At 34.9% G+C, this 16,927-nt stretch overlaps 1 protein-coding gene across 1 annotated transcript; it reads right to left on the bottom strand.

Moving 5' to 3' along the window:
* Positions 1–15,428: 15,428 nt before the first annotated feature.
* On the bottom strand, positions 15,429–15,725 carry LOC132309105 (monothiol glutaredoxin-S1-like). The gene has a single exon (XM_059807457.1). The coding sequence runs from the start codon at positions 15,723–15,725 to the stop codon at positions 15,429–15,431; it is 297 nt and encodes a 98-aa protein (XP_059663440.1).
* Positions 15,726–16,927: the final 1,202 nt, after the last annotated feature.

Genomic DNA, 16,927 nt, shown 5'->3' with positions numbered 1-16,927 from the left:
TAACTTCAAATTAACATAAGTTATGAATCAAATCATGGCCTTTCCAAAAATCATATCTTAGCTTTATTTCATGCAAGGTATCATTGACTATCAATTTAAAGTTTAAGATTGAAGACATATAGTCCATTTGTACCAATTATTAAAACATATAAAACATAGTTTAGAACACCCCCTACCTTAATAGAGAATTGAATCTCTACAAACCAAAGCAACGAAGCTCAAAATGGGAAACCAAGCTAGGGTTTTATAGAGGAGAGTGAGAAGAAGATAAAGTATTCCAAGCTTATGGGTCTAAGGTGAGTGGAAGGACACCAAAATAGAGCTTAAAACCTTGGATCAAGCTTTACTCCAATGGTGACCAAGTTAGGGTTCTTGAGAGGAAAGAGATGAATGAGATAAATTTTGGAAACCTTAAGTTAAATGTGGTGGGATTCTCCACTCACTAGGTGCTCTTGCACTACCTCACACACACACACTTGTAAGACTAAAGGTGAGACCTACACTTGTCATGAATCTAAGTAAACTTCCAAGATTTAATATCAAGCCTACAGTTGCCAACCATCCATGCCAACAAGTGCTCCTATCCTAGGCCAACAAATGGGTGCATCTCCACCCTCCATGTGTCATCAAACAAGGCTTCCAAGTGGTTTCACCACAAGATCAACAAGTGGCACCATGAGAGTGTGACACTTGTCACATTTTTCAGAAATTACAAAAAGGTCCTTTTTGAAAATATCTTTCAAATTAAATTACAAAATGGTCCCTAAGATGAAAAATAAGTACTTTGCAGAATTACACTAAAACCCCAAAAGTTAAGAAAACTACCAAAAAGTTATGCATCCATGCCCTTTATAAGAAAAGTAAACATTTAACATGCTTTTCTACACAAGTAAAAATGTAGATATCATGGAATTTAAATATCATGCATGTATGCAAGGCCGGAATCAAATTCGAGCACAAAAAGTGAGGTTATGCAAGTAAAAATGAAAAACGAGAAAATGACGAAATAGGGAAAAAGACGAAAAAGGAATTACCAGAAAAAGGAATGGAAGGAAAATGTCCGGGTCATTACATCGGGTGTAAGAATTCCATTATTTTTCTTTCTTAAGGTCTCATTAATCATGTATGAAGTGTGGCCAAGGGCCAAACGGTAATTTGAAGCCATTTCATAATTTTAAATTTCAAAATTTTCATTTCATTTGCATTTTCGCCTTTTTGGCCATTGGGGGGTCAGATTTTGCATCAGCAGTATTTTTAAGCCATAGACCATTGTAGCCCGTCCAAATAGGTAAGTTACATTTGCGTTCATAATCGTTTTCAAGAAAAACATCATCCTTGGTGATTTGAGCCTCCTATGGACTCATTTTGCATTTCGTTTGCATAATCTGATTTTAGGGCATTTTGGGGTTTCATTGAGAAATTAATTCCAGTCTTCACATGGTCACTTAGAAAATGTGATTTTTTTTTTGGGGGGGGGGGGGGGGGGGGTTCTTCTTTGTGTTTTTCCAGAAAATATCATCTTGGTACCGGAAATCCCTCGCAAAGTTCAGCCTTCTGTTTTGCATTTAGCAGTATTTTAACCCTCATGACTTGATTTCATGGAGGGGCATTTTGGTTATTTTACAGTGAGTTTTTTTCATTTTCTTCTACGCTGTAGGGTACAAAATTTGATTTTGAAAGGGGTTTCTTCTTCGTATTTTTCCAAAAAAATTCGTTTGGTAGCCCGTTTTTTATCTTAAATGTGGATAGTTACTATAGTAGCTTTTTGCCCTCTTGTCTAGTTCTGATCTAGGGGAATTTTGGGGATTTTGCAGCGTGTCTTTTTCGTGTCCTTCAGCGTTGTCGGGTAGAAAACTCGATTTTAGGGGGGTTTCTTCTTCGTGTTTTTCCAGAAAAATTCATTTCGGACCTCGTTTCGGCTCTCAGTTCTGATTGAATTGTTTTCTTTCCTAGCATGTCATGGTGCATGTCATGGTGCTTATCGGTGTGCTTGTGGGGTGCTTGTCTCGACATCGTGATGTCGACTTTTATTTTCACTCGTTCTCCTTCGTCCGGACTCCAAATCGAGTGAACTTTTTTTTAAACTTGACTAATTTTTTGCTGTCTTTCTAATGGTGTGCTCAGTTGCACCTAGATCTTCCTAGATAATTACCAGTTTATCCTTTTTGCCTTAAGTGCTCATTTTTCTTCATCTTGTTGTTTCTCCTTTGTCCGGACTCCGAATTATACAATTCTTGAGTCCATCTTGATTACTTTTTTGTTGTCTTTCCAGAGGTGTGCTCAGTGGCACCCGAGTCTATAATTTTAGAAAATTACCATCTTGCCCCTAGGGGTTTATTTGTCATATTTTTGATCTTTTGTTTCCGCATCAGTTCCCATTGAGTTCCACAACCTCATGGAAGGTCACTTTGACTTCTTAGAGTCTTGTTTTCTATTTTCACTTTCGCATTTTGGATCCATTATTGGATCATCCTTTTGGTTCATCACTGACGCACTGGCCTAAAAACCAGGGCCATCACACCCTTCACCATGGAGCCGGCTCTCTCTCTCACAGAGAGCCGTGGGCTAAAAAATAAAAGGAGCCGACTCTTCCCCCTTGAGAGCCAGTTCTGTCCGTGCTTCCTATCATCGTCTTCGTCTTCGATGATGTTAAAATCCCCCTGTAATGTTTTGTTTAGTTTCCTAGAGGTCCAACTATGTCACATATCATCCATAATTTTATATAAACTTAGTATGCATCGCTACAAGATTTAAAACTAATTTTCAGCCCTTGTCTTAGCCAAAACCTAATTTTCCTCTCCCTGTTTTCTCTCAGACTTTATGTATATGTGAATAGGGTTTTATTTTAACCCTTGGCCTACGTATAAAGTTATAAATATATAGACTTAATGAAAACCTAATTCGTATTCTAAGAGGAGACAGAAAAAGAAAAGAAAAAAAGAAAATATAAAAAATATATATATAAGTCGGCTACCCTAATTTTATGTAATACTTATATACAAAAGTGATCCTAATTTAACCATTATTCATAATTAATAATTAAATTAACCTTATATACATATATACCCATATATACATATATATACTTCCATGGGTAAAAACTGTACCCAATTACACTATCCAAATAGTTCCTTGATCCTATCCAAGCCCAACTCCGTTTAAAATAAAAATAATACATTTAATTGAACATTTAATTTCCTCATAAGCATATAATCCAATTAAAAAAAATAAATCAAGTTAAACAAATAATTGTAATCCACATAATTAATAAAACCTATAAGATGAAACCACATAAACACAACCATGTAAAACAACTAAAAATGCACAAGAAATAAAAATTTAAATTCCAATTATATCCTTTTGAAAACTAGGGATATTACATTCATCCCCCCTAACAAAAAGAATTCCATCCTTAGAATTCACGAAATTCTGAATTATTTTTGTTAACATTCATTTCCGTGCCGTTGTGGATTATGCCTCTTTGTATGGGCTCCACTGAATTCCAAATCCTCAAAGAAAAGTTATGGATCCGATATTTAGGAAGCATAAAAATTATTCGACACGTAGGTTGTATTTAACAACTACTCATCCTTGCCCAATATTATACAAGGTATATCCATATTCCTCCAAGTTTCATAGGATATACACACAAAATTCCTATGCATCCAGCGCGAACAAGTTGGTAATGCTAATCGATAGGCTACTGCCTCACTTTAAAAACATAATCCATGAAAAGTCATTTATTACGTAAAAACTGACCTTCCTCCAAAAAACACATTGCTTCCCATATGAAATACATCCCAAGGAACCGTTTCCTAATAGAAAACTCTAGTGGGCAAGTTCAACTATTTATAACATCCTACTACCGCCTCCAAACCGCGCGCAATTCATTACAAAGGAAAGTATTTCTCTCTGATGTATCCTTTAATGAAGTCAAGGTCTTATTGTACAACCCTCGCTGCCATTTCAAATCAACAGGTATATAATATACAAAACCTCAAACGTTGTCATACTAACCTCCTTGTGCCAACAATATGACAGACAAAAATCTGAAAAGCAAATTAAACACTTCCAATTATCCATGAAAACCTAGGGTATATACCCTAAGCATATCCTCCATGATCAAACATAAACTTAGTACGCATCGTTACATGATTTAAAACAGAATATGAAACAAGTTATTCAACAATTAAATTTCAAATTATCAACACATCAAATAAATTTTAAAGACGGAATTAACATGCATACAATAATAGTTTTTAAAGTCCAATATAATCCTGGAGATTATTTAGGCATGCACAGAACACAGGTCAAAGGAAAAGAGAGAAAAATAGAACTTGCCTCTAATTTCAGTTTTGAAACCTTAAACCTTCATCATAGAAAAATTCAACGACCCTGGTTGCTTTCACAGGCCCTCTGTTGCTCTTGGTTCAACCCACAAGCAAGCATCAATCACTTCTCCTTGGTTCAACCCTTATCTTAGCCAAATCCTAATTTTCCTCTCTTTGCTTTCTCTCAAACTCTATGTATACGTGAATAGGGTTTTGTTTTAACCCTTAGCTGATGTATAAAGTTATAAATATATAGACTTAATGAAAACCTAATTCGTATTTTAAGAGGAGACAAGAAAGAAAAGAAAAAAAGAAAATATAAAAAATATATATATAAGTCCGCTACCCTAATACTTATATACGAAAGTGATCCTAATTTAACCATTATTCATAATTAATAATTAAATTAACCTTATATACATATATACCCATATATACATGTATATACTTCGATGGGTAAAAACTGTACCCAATTACACTATTCAAATAGTCCAGTGATCCTATCCAAGCCCAACTCCGTTTAAAATAAAAATAATACATTTAATTTTCACATAAGCATATAATTCAATTAAAACAAATAATTATAATCCATATAATCAATAAAACCTATAACATGAAACCAAATAAACACACAGCCACATAAAACAGCTAAAAATGCACAAGAAATAAAAATTTAAATTCCAATTATATCCTTTTGAAAACTAGGGTTATTATAGTTTCCAACTAATTGGTCAAGGCAAGAAAAGAACCGTTTCTTTGCCAACATCCGAAAATACTAATGGGAAGATCCCATTTTGTTTCGATATTGCCCGGATCAAATTGTGAGAAGATGCATTCCGGAGAGTGAGGTTCCAAGAGTCCTCGTGTTTTGCCATACTCTTGCATGTGGTGGACATTTAGTGCAAAGAATACCACCTTGAAGGTTCTTCAAATTGGGCTATTTTGGCCCACTATCCATAGAGATGCCTACAATTTTTGTAAGGAGTGTGAGCGATGTCAAAAGATAGGATCGATGTCAAAAAGAGACATGATGCCTTTGACAAATATTCTTGTCGTGGAAATCTTTGATATATGGGGCATTGATTTCATGGGTCTTTTTCCTATATCCTATGGCTTCCAATACATTTTACTTGCCGTTGATTATGTTTCCAAATGAGTGAAGGCTTGTACTACCAAAACAAATGACCACTCCGTGGTTGTTCAATTCATTAAATCGAACATTTTTACTCGTTTTGGTATGCCAAGAGCAATGATTAGTGATGGAGGAAAATATTTTTGGAATCAATTCTTAAAGCAATTATTTCTCAAGTCCTCCATTACTCATAAAGTTGCCACCCCTTACCATCCTCAAACAAGTGGGCAAGTGGAAGTTTCAAACCAGAAAATTAAACAAATTCTTGAGAAAACAGTAAACACAACCCGGAAAGATTGGTCATGCAAATTAAATGATGCTTTGTGGGTTTACCGAATGGCATATAAGACTCCCATTGGCATGTCTCCTTATAGACTTGTATACGGAAAGCCTTGCCATCATCCAGTTGAGCTAGAACATATAGCTATGTGGGCAGTTAAAATGCTCATTCTTGACCTTGACAAAGCTAGAGAGAATCATTCACTTTAATTGAATGAGTTGAAAGAGTTGAGACATAATGCTTATGATAATGCCAAACTTTACAAAGAAATAACCAAAGCTTTTCATGATAAATGGTGGTGGTCGTCGTCCTACCATCCGTTTGAGAGTGTGCATTAAGGCGAGGGCCAAGTTTTACATTCATAAAGCCACTACTACCTTTACTAAAAATATAGCTAGGGTGAGTAGGGATCGTCCCAAGGGATTATGGGGATTGAGCAATGTCGGAGTTGATTGTGGAATCGTTATTAGGGCTAGTAGGTCGAGTGATCAAACAATTGGTTGGTTGGTTGATTAAAGAGCAACTAAATTAAACTAAGTAATAGCAAAAGAGTGCAATTAAGAGTAAGTAAGAGAGAGAAGAGTCTTGGGGTTTAGAGATCACACCACCAAGCAATGCATTTCTATATCATTGACAAGTGATTAATGAGGGCAAATAGTGGGTTACAATAGTGGTGTGTATGTATTTGGTTGATTCAATAAGCAAGGATGACTAGTTAAACATGTATTATCTAAACATCATGTGAAAGGCACAATATATCTAAGCTATAAAGCATATATTGTCTAAACAACATGTGAAAGGCACAATAAATCAAAACAAGTTATTAATCCTTTCATTAAGCTCATAATCTAAATACAACACAAGGATAGAGACATATGCTAATTGCATTCACAAGCTTGGATCTTCAAACAACAAGCATAGATTATCCTCCCATTTAACACTACACTACAACTACACTACATCTACACTACTAACATGAAAATAAACTAGGGGAGAGGCACAATCCATCAAGAGGTAAGCATGAACCATCAAAAGAATCACAAAAGCATTCTTTTAAGCATAATGTTTTGACAATCTCTAAATCTATTGCATCAATACACATAGACATGCATCAATAACACAAAATCTAAAGATAAGCACATGAACATCTATTCTAGCATACATAGACATATGCATAGAATGAAATGACCAATTGAAAGCATTAAACCACATAAATCATTGAATAAACAAGATCTATATATATCAAAGTGTCAAAACATCAATTACAACACTAATCCCTCAATAATACACAAGATTAAGATATAGAAAGTATGCTTGGGGCTAACTCTAGCCCCAAGAGGATGTCTAGCCACTCATGGTGAGGATGCTCCAACACTCAAGGGCTAACTCCATGGAAGAGGTTTGATCCTTGTTGATGAAGATCTCCAATGGTGTCTCTAGCCTCCTCCTCCTCTAAACTTCCTCTCCAAAAGATGATATCAAAAATAATGTTGGCTCCCTTTTGAAAAAGCAATCCTTATCCTTATATAGGTTGGTCAAAATGACACCCAAAATGAGCTAGGGTCGTGCACATAATATTCCCTAATGATTGGATAAAGGACAACTTTCAATGGGATGGAATTTTAACTTTTTCGCACTGAAGGAAGTTCAATCGATCGAAAGGAAGTGAGATCGATCGAAAGTAAGTGAGATCGATTGAACTTAGGCTAGATATATCCAACTGGCTGAGCTTTTTGGAAAAAGACAAATCTGAGATATTTATGGGAGATATTTATGGGAAAAGGACAAAAGTGGTTGGTAGGTGGTACAGCCGTGGATATGATCAATCATTTGGATAAGGACAAAGGTGTTCGATCGATCGAAGAATGATGTTCGATCGATCAAACTTTTGGACTTAAGTGCTTTGGGTCAAGGCTTGGATCTATCTTGAAGTGCTGAGATTGATCAATGTTCGATCGATCGAACCTTGGACTTGGATCGATCGAACTTGCTGCTTTGCTTCATTTTGCTTCTTTCTTTCTCCACTTTGCTCATTTCTTTCTTCAATCCCATAATTGCTTCAATTAAGCTCTTATTTGGCTGAGTTAGCTTATTTTCGAGATAAGTGCCTGAAAATAGAAATAATACGAAATAAATCTAAAATAGTAAAGTAAAATTGATAAAGGTACTAGAATGCCTAAGCTTAAGGGGTTTAAATACGCACTTTTTAGTGCTCATCAATAAACATACTATGAAAAAATATTTTGAACCCGGATAAAAAGCATGGCTCTTCAACTCTAGGATTAAACTCTTTCCTGGGAAGTGGCGTACCAAATGGGATAGCCTATATTAAATCATTTCTGTTGCGCCTCATGGGGCAGTTGAGAAACAGAGCTTAAAAGATGGAAATACATTCAAAGTCAATGGACAAAGGTTAAAGCCTTACATTGAAGGGCAAGTTTTTCAAAGACATATGGAAGCAGCCCTCTTGGTGGATCCAGTCTATGTTGATGTATAAAACTGTTTGAACATCGTCTAGAGACGTTAAACCTAGTTCTAATAGAGTTTCCAAACTCTATTTCTTCATTCTCTCTATAGTCTTTTATTTCCGCAGCATCTTAATATTGATATTTCGTTGTTTCATTGAGGTTTTCCAGGCATGTTATGAACTTTTCAAATCTGCATTTCTCACACTTTTGAAGCCTGGTGTCTTCGATTGATCGACCTTGATTTCGATCGATCAAAAATGCATCGAAAATGTTCGATCGATCGAACTAATTTCGATCGATTGATTTTGCGTCAAAAATTTTTGATCCTTGGCCTCAGTTTTTTTGTGGTTTCGAATGATCGTTGAAAGATTCGATCAATCAAAAAAATAATAATTTCTTTTGCTCTTTTGTATAGTCTTGCTAATTTCATATTAGGCTTGAACTTTTTTCTCTCTTCCATCCCATGCCATATGGCATTTGTATGCTTGATTTCTTATTTCATTTGATATTTGATGATAATTGCTAGTGTGACCATTTTCAAACAGGTTTTTGAATTCTAAGTTTAGGTGTGTGCCTTCCAAAGCTAAGCTTCTATTGCCTGGTCCCTTTTGCTACACCTATTTGGTATACTCTTTCCATTATCTATTGCTTCTTTACACATTGAGTACAATGAACAGATTAAGTTTGGGGGTGTGTTAGCATATTTTGCATGTCGCACTTAGTTTCTATGTATGTGGTATAATTTGAGAGTCTTGAGCTATGATTTTAATCTTTTGAGGACCATGGTACTTAGAATTTAAAAAATTGTTTGACTTGAGAGTCCAATACTCCTTGTATGCTTTGTGGATGCCATTTAGAAGTAAATTTTTTGAAAGATTGATATCTTGCTTGCATTTGTGGTCCACATCATCCTGATTTTGTGATTGTTTTGAGATTCACTCTAGAATTCTATACTAGCATAGGCACACACTAGCATTCATTTGTAGAGTACATGCTTTGTTGATTATTGATTTGATTATGTCCCAATTGAGCTAGTAGTGCATTGAAAACTTTCATTCTTGACAAAGGTGGATAACAAACCCTTTTTACTAAGTAGTCAGAATTCTAGCCTCATCAAGCACTGAATTTCTCACTCCGAAAGGTGGAGGGCCCAAACTCCCTCACTTCTCCCAAAAGGTGAAAGTGGGAAATGATTAGATGGAGGTTGTTTTGATTTGTAGCCTAGTTGATTTGAGTTTGTAACTCCTTAGGGGTATTTAAACACCTAATGCCGTAAAGCCATCCAGTTTAGGAGTCATTGACCTAACGCTCGACCTCATGGATCGCTAAAAAGCTTAATAGATCAGCACATTGCACCATGCTTCCATCTTTGATCCTCTAGATTAGTAAATATATATATATATATATATATATATATATATATATATATATATATATATATATATCGAGTGAAAAGAAAAAGCGCACCTAGTTAAATAAAGCTTAATAAAAGATCCATTCTTTGTCTTGATGATCGATACTAGATTTGGGAGCTAGTTTGAGGCCAGATGTGATCATTTCTTTAGTTGGTTTAGATAGCAACATATTTGATGCCGGTTCACTTAAAAAAGATTCTAGAGATGTTTTGATTTGCATGATCATTGTCTTGATGTATAGAGGACCATACTTGCTTGCTTAGTGTTGTGATTTTTGGAGATTGCTTGGAAAGGGTTAAAAAATTGCATTCTTGAGGTAGTTCTCTCCCAATACTTGTTTTGTATATTGGTGCCTCTTTAGTGAGAAAGAGCTCAATGTTAGTGAGTATCATTTCTGAAACCCTCACGAGACTTCACTCGTCCACTAGGGGTAACCCAGGGGTTTAAAAGACTTGTTGTATATGCTAAATGCAATCGTGTTCCCTACGAAAGTAGCGTTATCATTTTATTGCTTTCTAGTTCGTAGTTACTTAGATGTTTATTTCTTTCTTTTCTTTGTAGTTTATTGCTAGGGACTCACAATATCTAAGTTTAGGGGTGTGATGAGTGCTCAAATGTGACGTATTTTAGCACCTGTGCTAGGGTATTTTAGTCCATTCATCTATCTTACTTTCATGCTTTAGTACTTATTTGTGTTTTTGCCTATTTCAAGTCAATAAAGTTCAAATAGGCTAGGAAGAGCCATTTTGCTCACATTTTGAGTTAAGGAGCAAATCTGGAAAGAAGTTAGAAAATTGTATCAGTGGAACTTCGATTGATCGAAAGAAGTCCCGATCGATCAAAGAACACCACAATCGATCAAAACAAAGCGATGACAGCTCAGTAATCTGGATAAGGCCAAGAAGATATTTTCATGACACGTCAGTTTCGATTAATCGAAGTAAGTGTTTAATCGATTGAAAACCCTTTGATCAGTCGAAATGACTGCTGGCAGTGTGCTGTCTAATTCCCGAGCACGCCCGAACTCTACTTACTTTTGTAGCTGCGAATTTCTACTAATCAGAGGCAGTATTTTTGACTTGTTGCCTACTCAAAGAGGCTTGCAAAAGATTAATTGAACCAATTTTGTAAAGAGTTCCTCAAGTAGATATTTTACCAATTATAGAAATAGTTTTTCTCTCTAGAACTAAGGTTTGTGAAGAAAGCAAGGATGAGGAAGATAATGCCAACCTCCAAGTTAACCCTTGAGGGTTCCATGGCCACAACAATGAGCGGCTAAATCCTTCTCTTGGGGCTAGAGATAGCCCTTAGGCTTACTTCCTAAACCTAGCTTTTTGTATATTTTTGGGGATTTTAGTTGTAACTGATGTTTTGACCATAAATAAATATAGATCTTGTGATTTTACATGATTTGTATGGATTAATGCATTTAATTGATCATTTAATTATATCCATATGTCTATGTATGCTAGAATGAATGTTCATGTGCTTTTTTCTATATTTAATGAAATTGATGCATGTTTGAGTGTGTTGATATTATGAATCTAGTGATGGTCAGGGCATGGTGCTTAATTGATTACTCTTGTGGTTTATTTAATGGTTCATACTTATTTCTTGTTGAATTGCGCCACTTCCTTAGTTTAATTTTCATATCATTTTCATAGTTATAGTGTAATTGCTTTAATTTCCTAGATAGGTAGACAATCCATTCTTGTTGTTTGATGTTCCATACTTATGAATACAAGAAGTACATTTCTCTAGATTTTTGTGTGTGCACTAATTGTGGTTTAATTGAATGGTTAATGGTTTCCTTTGATAGTTTGTGCTACTCACTAAATTGATTAGACAATCTATGCTTATTTGCCATCCATACTTAGTTTCCAATTGGTGACACACAAACACACATTTTATAACATGAATTTTTCTATTAATTTACAATTGCTAGTGTTTAGTGAAGTGAAGCTTAGTAGTGAACTGTAAGCCCGAAGACCTTTCTCTCATATTACTTTCTTTAATTTCTAAATTGTCACTTAATTGTATTGTTTTCATTGAACTATTAGTTAATTAATCAAATCAAATCCCTCTTTTGATCATTCGACGTACTAATCCAATATTGATTCCAAAATACCCTTCATTTCCCTTGGGACGATCCCTACTCACTTTTGCTACATTAGTAGTTAGTAGTGGTAGTGGCATTCTACAAATTTAAACTTGACCACATTTTATCACACTTTGAGCTTTGGTTGTTGGCGACCCACCACTCAGGAAAATTTCATCTTCGATTGATCCAACCCTTTCTTCGATTGATCAAACCCTTTGGTCTTATCCTCATAACAACTTTTGTCATTTTCCCCATAAATATCTCAGCCTTTGTCTTTATCCAAATAAACGCGCCGCCATGCTTTGATCGATCGAAGCAACAGTGTGATCGATCAAACTGCCTCAAAAATCGTGCAAAACAGATTTCAAGCCCAATTGACGGTGTGCTCGTGGTGCAATCATTTGGAGGTCCTAGTGCAAGAGTTCTGACCATTTGGGGTGTCATTTGAGCTACCTACATCAGGGATTTGGCTATTTTTAGTAAGGGAGGTTAGTTAGTTGGATACTTTTAGCTAGAGATTAGAGATAGACTAGACATAATTTGGGATGATTCTCTCTCCATTTTCTAGGGTTTCTATCAAGAACACCAAGAGGAGGAAGATGAATTCAACCATGAAGAGAGCCCTTGAGGGTTGGGTGACAACAACCATTAGTGGTTAGATTATTCTCTTGGGGCTAGAGATAACCATAGGCTTACCTCCTAAACTTTAATATTTTGTAATTAGTGGGGATTTATGTTATAAATTTTGTATTGACATTATGCTTATATAAATCTTGTTTCTACATGATTTGTGTGGTTTAATGCTTCCAATTAATCTTTTAATTCTATTCATATGTCTATGTGTGATGGAATGGATGGTTATGTGCTTACACTTGATTCTTTACATTTAATGCATGTCTATGTGTATTAAAATTATGGATCTAGTGTTGGTCAAAGCATGGTGCTTAATTGACTACTCTTGTGATTTATTTGTTGGATTACGCTTATTTTTTAATGGATTGTGCTACCTCCTTAGCTTAATTAGTTTAATATCCTTGTTATTAGTATAATTGTAGTGTAGTTGCTTTAATTTCTAGATAGGTAGACAATCCATGCTTATGATGCAAGTAGTGCATTTCTCTAGATTTTTGTATGTGCATTGATTGTAGGTTTATTGAATGGTCAATGGCTTAATTTGATAGGTTGTGCTACTCACTAGATTGATTAGACAATTTATGCTTAATTTGCCATCCATGCTTAGCATTTCAATCAATGGCACATACACTTGTTTTACAACATGGAATCCCCTTAATTTAACAAATGCTAAATGTTTAGTGAAGTAAAGCCTAGTGGTGAACTCTATGTCCCAAGACCCCTCTCTCATTCTCTACACCTCATTTACTTTAGCTTGTTTTACATTGCATTGTTTTTAATTAATCATAGCATAATTCAACCAACAAACCACTCTCTTTGATTATTTAATCTACTAATCTAATTTCAATCCCATAGTTCTTGAAAATCCGTTGGGACGATCCAATTTCACTCATACTACGTAGTATAGTGTTAAGTGATTTTTATAAATTTTAAATATGGTGGTCACTTCTCACACTCACACTTTTTACATCATTTTGAGATTACGGTCCAGTCCACACCAAATTGGGACATCAACGAATCTGGCGAAAATGATGTCTTAAGGCCATTCTTAATATCAAGTTCAGAAAATGTCTGGACTTGATTGGTGATTGCAGTTTCTAAGGCCCTTAAGGGCATGTGAAAGAGGGGAAAGGAGTAGCTGGAGATTTTTTATGTTGTGGTCTGAAGTTGGCCATATCGTGACGGGTCACAACCTACCCGATGATCCGTTAAATGCGCTTTGTGTGGGATATTAAGAAAAACTTAAATCGTGAACCCTAATTAGTATTATTTTGTAACCCGATATATAAGGATAATTAGGATTTAAAGTAGAATATTGATAAGTATTGAAAATCGCAAAAAAATAAATAAATAAATCAATAAAAAAGTGAGAGCAAGAGCTAGGGTTTGGGGCTAAAACTTGTAGTCTCCTATTTTTGCATAGTGAAAACTTTCGCAGAACTTCACCATGGATGTAGGTTTTGTCAAACCACGCTAAATCTCTATTTCCTTTTTGCATTCTTCTATCTCATTCTGTTTATGTTTACCTTCCTTCTTTAAATCATCCATTTCATTCATTACTTCTTTCAATTCTCTAGTTTGCTTCTTGAAGGCTTTTGTGGAATAAACAGGTTTGACATACATTTAAGTGATGGCTTTCGCATAATTCTCCTTTGTTGCTTCATTGTAGAAATCTTCCTCATTATATGATTTTTTCACCTCTTCATTACTTGAATCAGACTCATCTGTACCAAATAAAGAAGAACCTTTAGCAGTGTCATTACTCACAATAGCAACAAAACAAGAGAATTATCAGATGAATCATTATCATCAGAAATTGAAGTTTTTGTTACTTTTACCTATTTTTAGGACTTAGACACACTATTGATGGATGACCTTCACCACCACATGTCCAATAAGTGATTTCAGTTTCCTTAGACTCTTCTCCTTTCTTTGTATCTTTTCTCTCTTCCCTTTGATAATGACTCTCTATCCATATTTTTGAACTTTGGCTCGAGTACTTACATTAGCCTTTTGAGACTTGATCAAGTTCTTAACCTCATAGTGTTATAAGCAACTTCTTCATCAGAGTCGTCATCATACTTAAGCTCTGACTTTAAGGATTTGACCTTTGAAGCTTTTTGGGCTAAATCCTTAGGTTTTTGTGGGGATCCATAGTATTTCATCTCATATTTTTTTTAGAAGTCCTACTACTTCATCAATTCTCATGGTCTCAATGTTTTGAGTTGTTTGCAATGTTTCAACTTTGATTCTAAACCTATCAGGCAAACACCTAAGAATTTCCCTATTCATTTTCTTATCTTTCACCCTGATCCATAGGTTTAGAAGACCAGACACAATTATGTTGAGTTTCAAATAAAACTAATAAAATGTTGCATCCTCTTCCACCTAGATACATTCAAATTGAAACACAAGCATTTCAATTTTTTATGTTTTGACTTCATCAATGCTCTCATAGCTAGGTAACTTGAAGTATATCCCATGATTCATTTGTTGTATTGCAATGAGCAATTCGAGCTAGTTCATTTTGAATAGCAACCTTAAAAATTGAAAATAAAGCTTCATTATGGATAACGCTCTTAAGGAAGGTGGATCTATTCAACGTACTCCTTTATTTGATGGTGGTAATTATTATTTTTTGAAAACTAACATGAGAGCTTTTCTTATGTCTCAAGGAAGATGTAAGTTCTAAATAGAGTAAAAAGTTGATGAAGTTGAGGGAGTTAGTATATTCAGGTATGTTTTTACAAACTCTACCTTGACAGAAGAGGTTTTATTTAACTTATTTTATTAGAGTATAATTTCCTCATATTGATCATCCCAATTGAAAGAAGAAATCAAAGATTATGATAATATTACTCATGTTGTGGAGGATTACGAACCCATGATTTTATTTAGTGCATACTCCATAAGATAAAAGGAAAATACATATAAAAGCAAAAGCCTTATTAGTCATGATCACAATTCGTAAAACTATAAGAGGCCCAGTGACTACCACTCATATTGCAACTATTCTCAATAACATGGTATTTGAGTTGTTGTTCAGTTATTTAAATAATTGTAGCTAGCTATACCCAAATAGCTCCAGCCCGGATGAGCTCTTGGACAAGTTCGCCCCTGACATGGAGGCTCGTCACATCTTTCGCACCGCCAATTAACTTCTGCCCGATGTACACAACAGGTAAACTTTGTTTTATTCTCAATTTGCTTTTGATTTCCTCTCCGTCTGGATGCTGGTCGAGCTCGTAAACAGTAGGATTCGCCCCAAAACTGCGTATCAGTTGCTTAATGGAATGGCTAATGCAACATGAGGTTTCGCTAAAGATGACCACAGGATGACCAACCAAGCTCTCCAATGTAACCATCCCTACAAATGATCAAGAATAAGAAGATATTGCGAAACCTTTACCTTTCTCAAAAAAAAAAAAAAAAAAAAAAAAAGAAAGAAAGAAGAAGAAGAAGAAGAAGATATTGCCAAAATGATGAAGAAAGAGTTTGTTAACAAGGGAGTGATCTAGAGAGAGAGAGAAAACAATGTGGGATCTATGAGGCTTGGATAGAGCTAAGACTTTGCTTTGAAGAACTTGAGAGGTCCCATGGAGGTTATATATTGGCATAGGGGTAGTGGTTTCCACTACTTTTCAAATGGAAAACAACAAAAAACAAGAAAGTAAAAATGTTCCAAAATATTTTTAGATTCCAAAATATATATATATTTTCTTATCATTGTTTGTTTATGACCTGAAATAACAAGTTGTACATGAGCGTCGTCGTACATAAATTTTTTTTTTTTTTTTCCCAAAAAACGGGTCAAATAATTTCTTAATTTTTTATTTTATCTTGGCATAAAAAAATTAGAAAAAGGTTTTTTTTTTTTTTAATTAGAAAAAAGGTTAATTGGTATCGTTTCACAACCCCCAAATGAGGGCAGAAAATGGCAGTACGTCTATATTTAAATATTTGTGTGCGTGTGTGTATATATTCATTAGAGGACTTTCTAATACAAACCATGCAATTTAGAGCATCTTCTGAGCTGGAGAAAGATAGTACTGTTCATCCAACTGCGTAGCTTTTTTGTCCCCATAACAAGATTCGCATCTAATTCAAATTTAGGAATGCCAAAAGCTAATAGATTGACAAGTACATATACATGTGACAAATTTTGTAAGTAAAAGATGCTTATAAGTGGTAACTTTCCCTTAATTGCAAGCTAAGAAAATAATTAAAAATCCATATAATTACTATGAACATATATATACCTTAATGACATACCAACATTATGCAAGAGATGCTGCTGAGATATTCTCTCTCCATACATATAAAATTAATCACATGTTAATAATGTTATTAGTTGAACAATGTGAGCAAATCCAAATTATATCACCCTATCGCGTCATATATCTCTTTGTGAACAGGGCAATCCTAGGCTGTTGAATTAAAGCATTGAAGTAATAGAAAATTTTGAGAGATGTGTCACACACAAGCACCCAAAAAACTCAGCTCCAGTGCACCTCTCACTAGAATGCGTCCAATGAGCATTCAACGGCTGAGATAAAATCCACATCAG

Source organism: Cornus florida, unplaced genomic scaffold (genome assembly GCF_030987335.1).
Source record: "Cornus florida cultivar Cherokee Brave unplaced genomic scaffold, ASM3098733v1 CherokeeBrave_3.0.0_Hap2_Chr05, whole genome shotgun sequence".
Classification (NCBI taxonomy): Eukaryota; Viridiplantae; Streptophyta; class Magnoliopsida; order Cornales; family Cornaceae; genus Cornus; species Cornus florida.
This window is presented reverse-complemented; position numbering and strand designations above follow the sequence as displayed.

Excerpts from the sequence above, each read along its gene's own strand:
- LOC132309105 (XM_059807457.1), bottom strand. The coding sequence starts at position 15,725 with ATGGTTACATTGGAGAGCTTGGTTGGTCATCCTGTGGTCATCTTTAGC.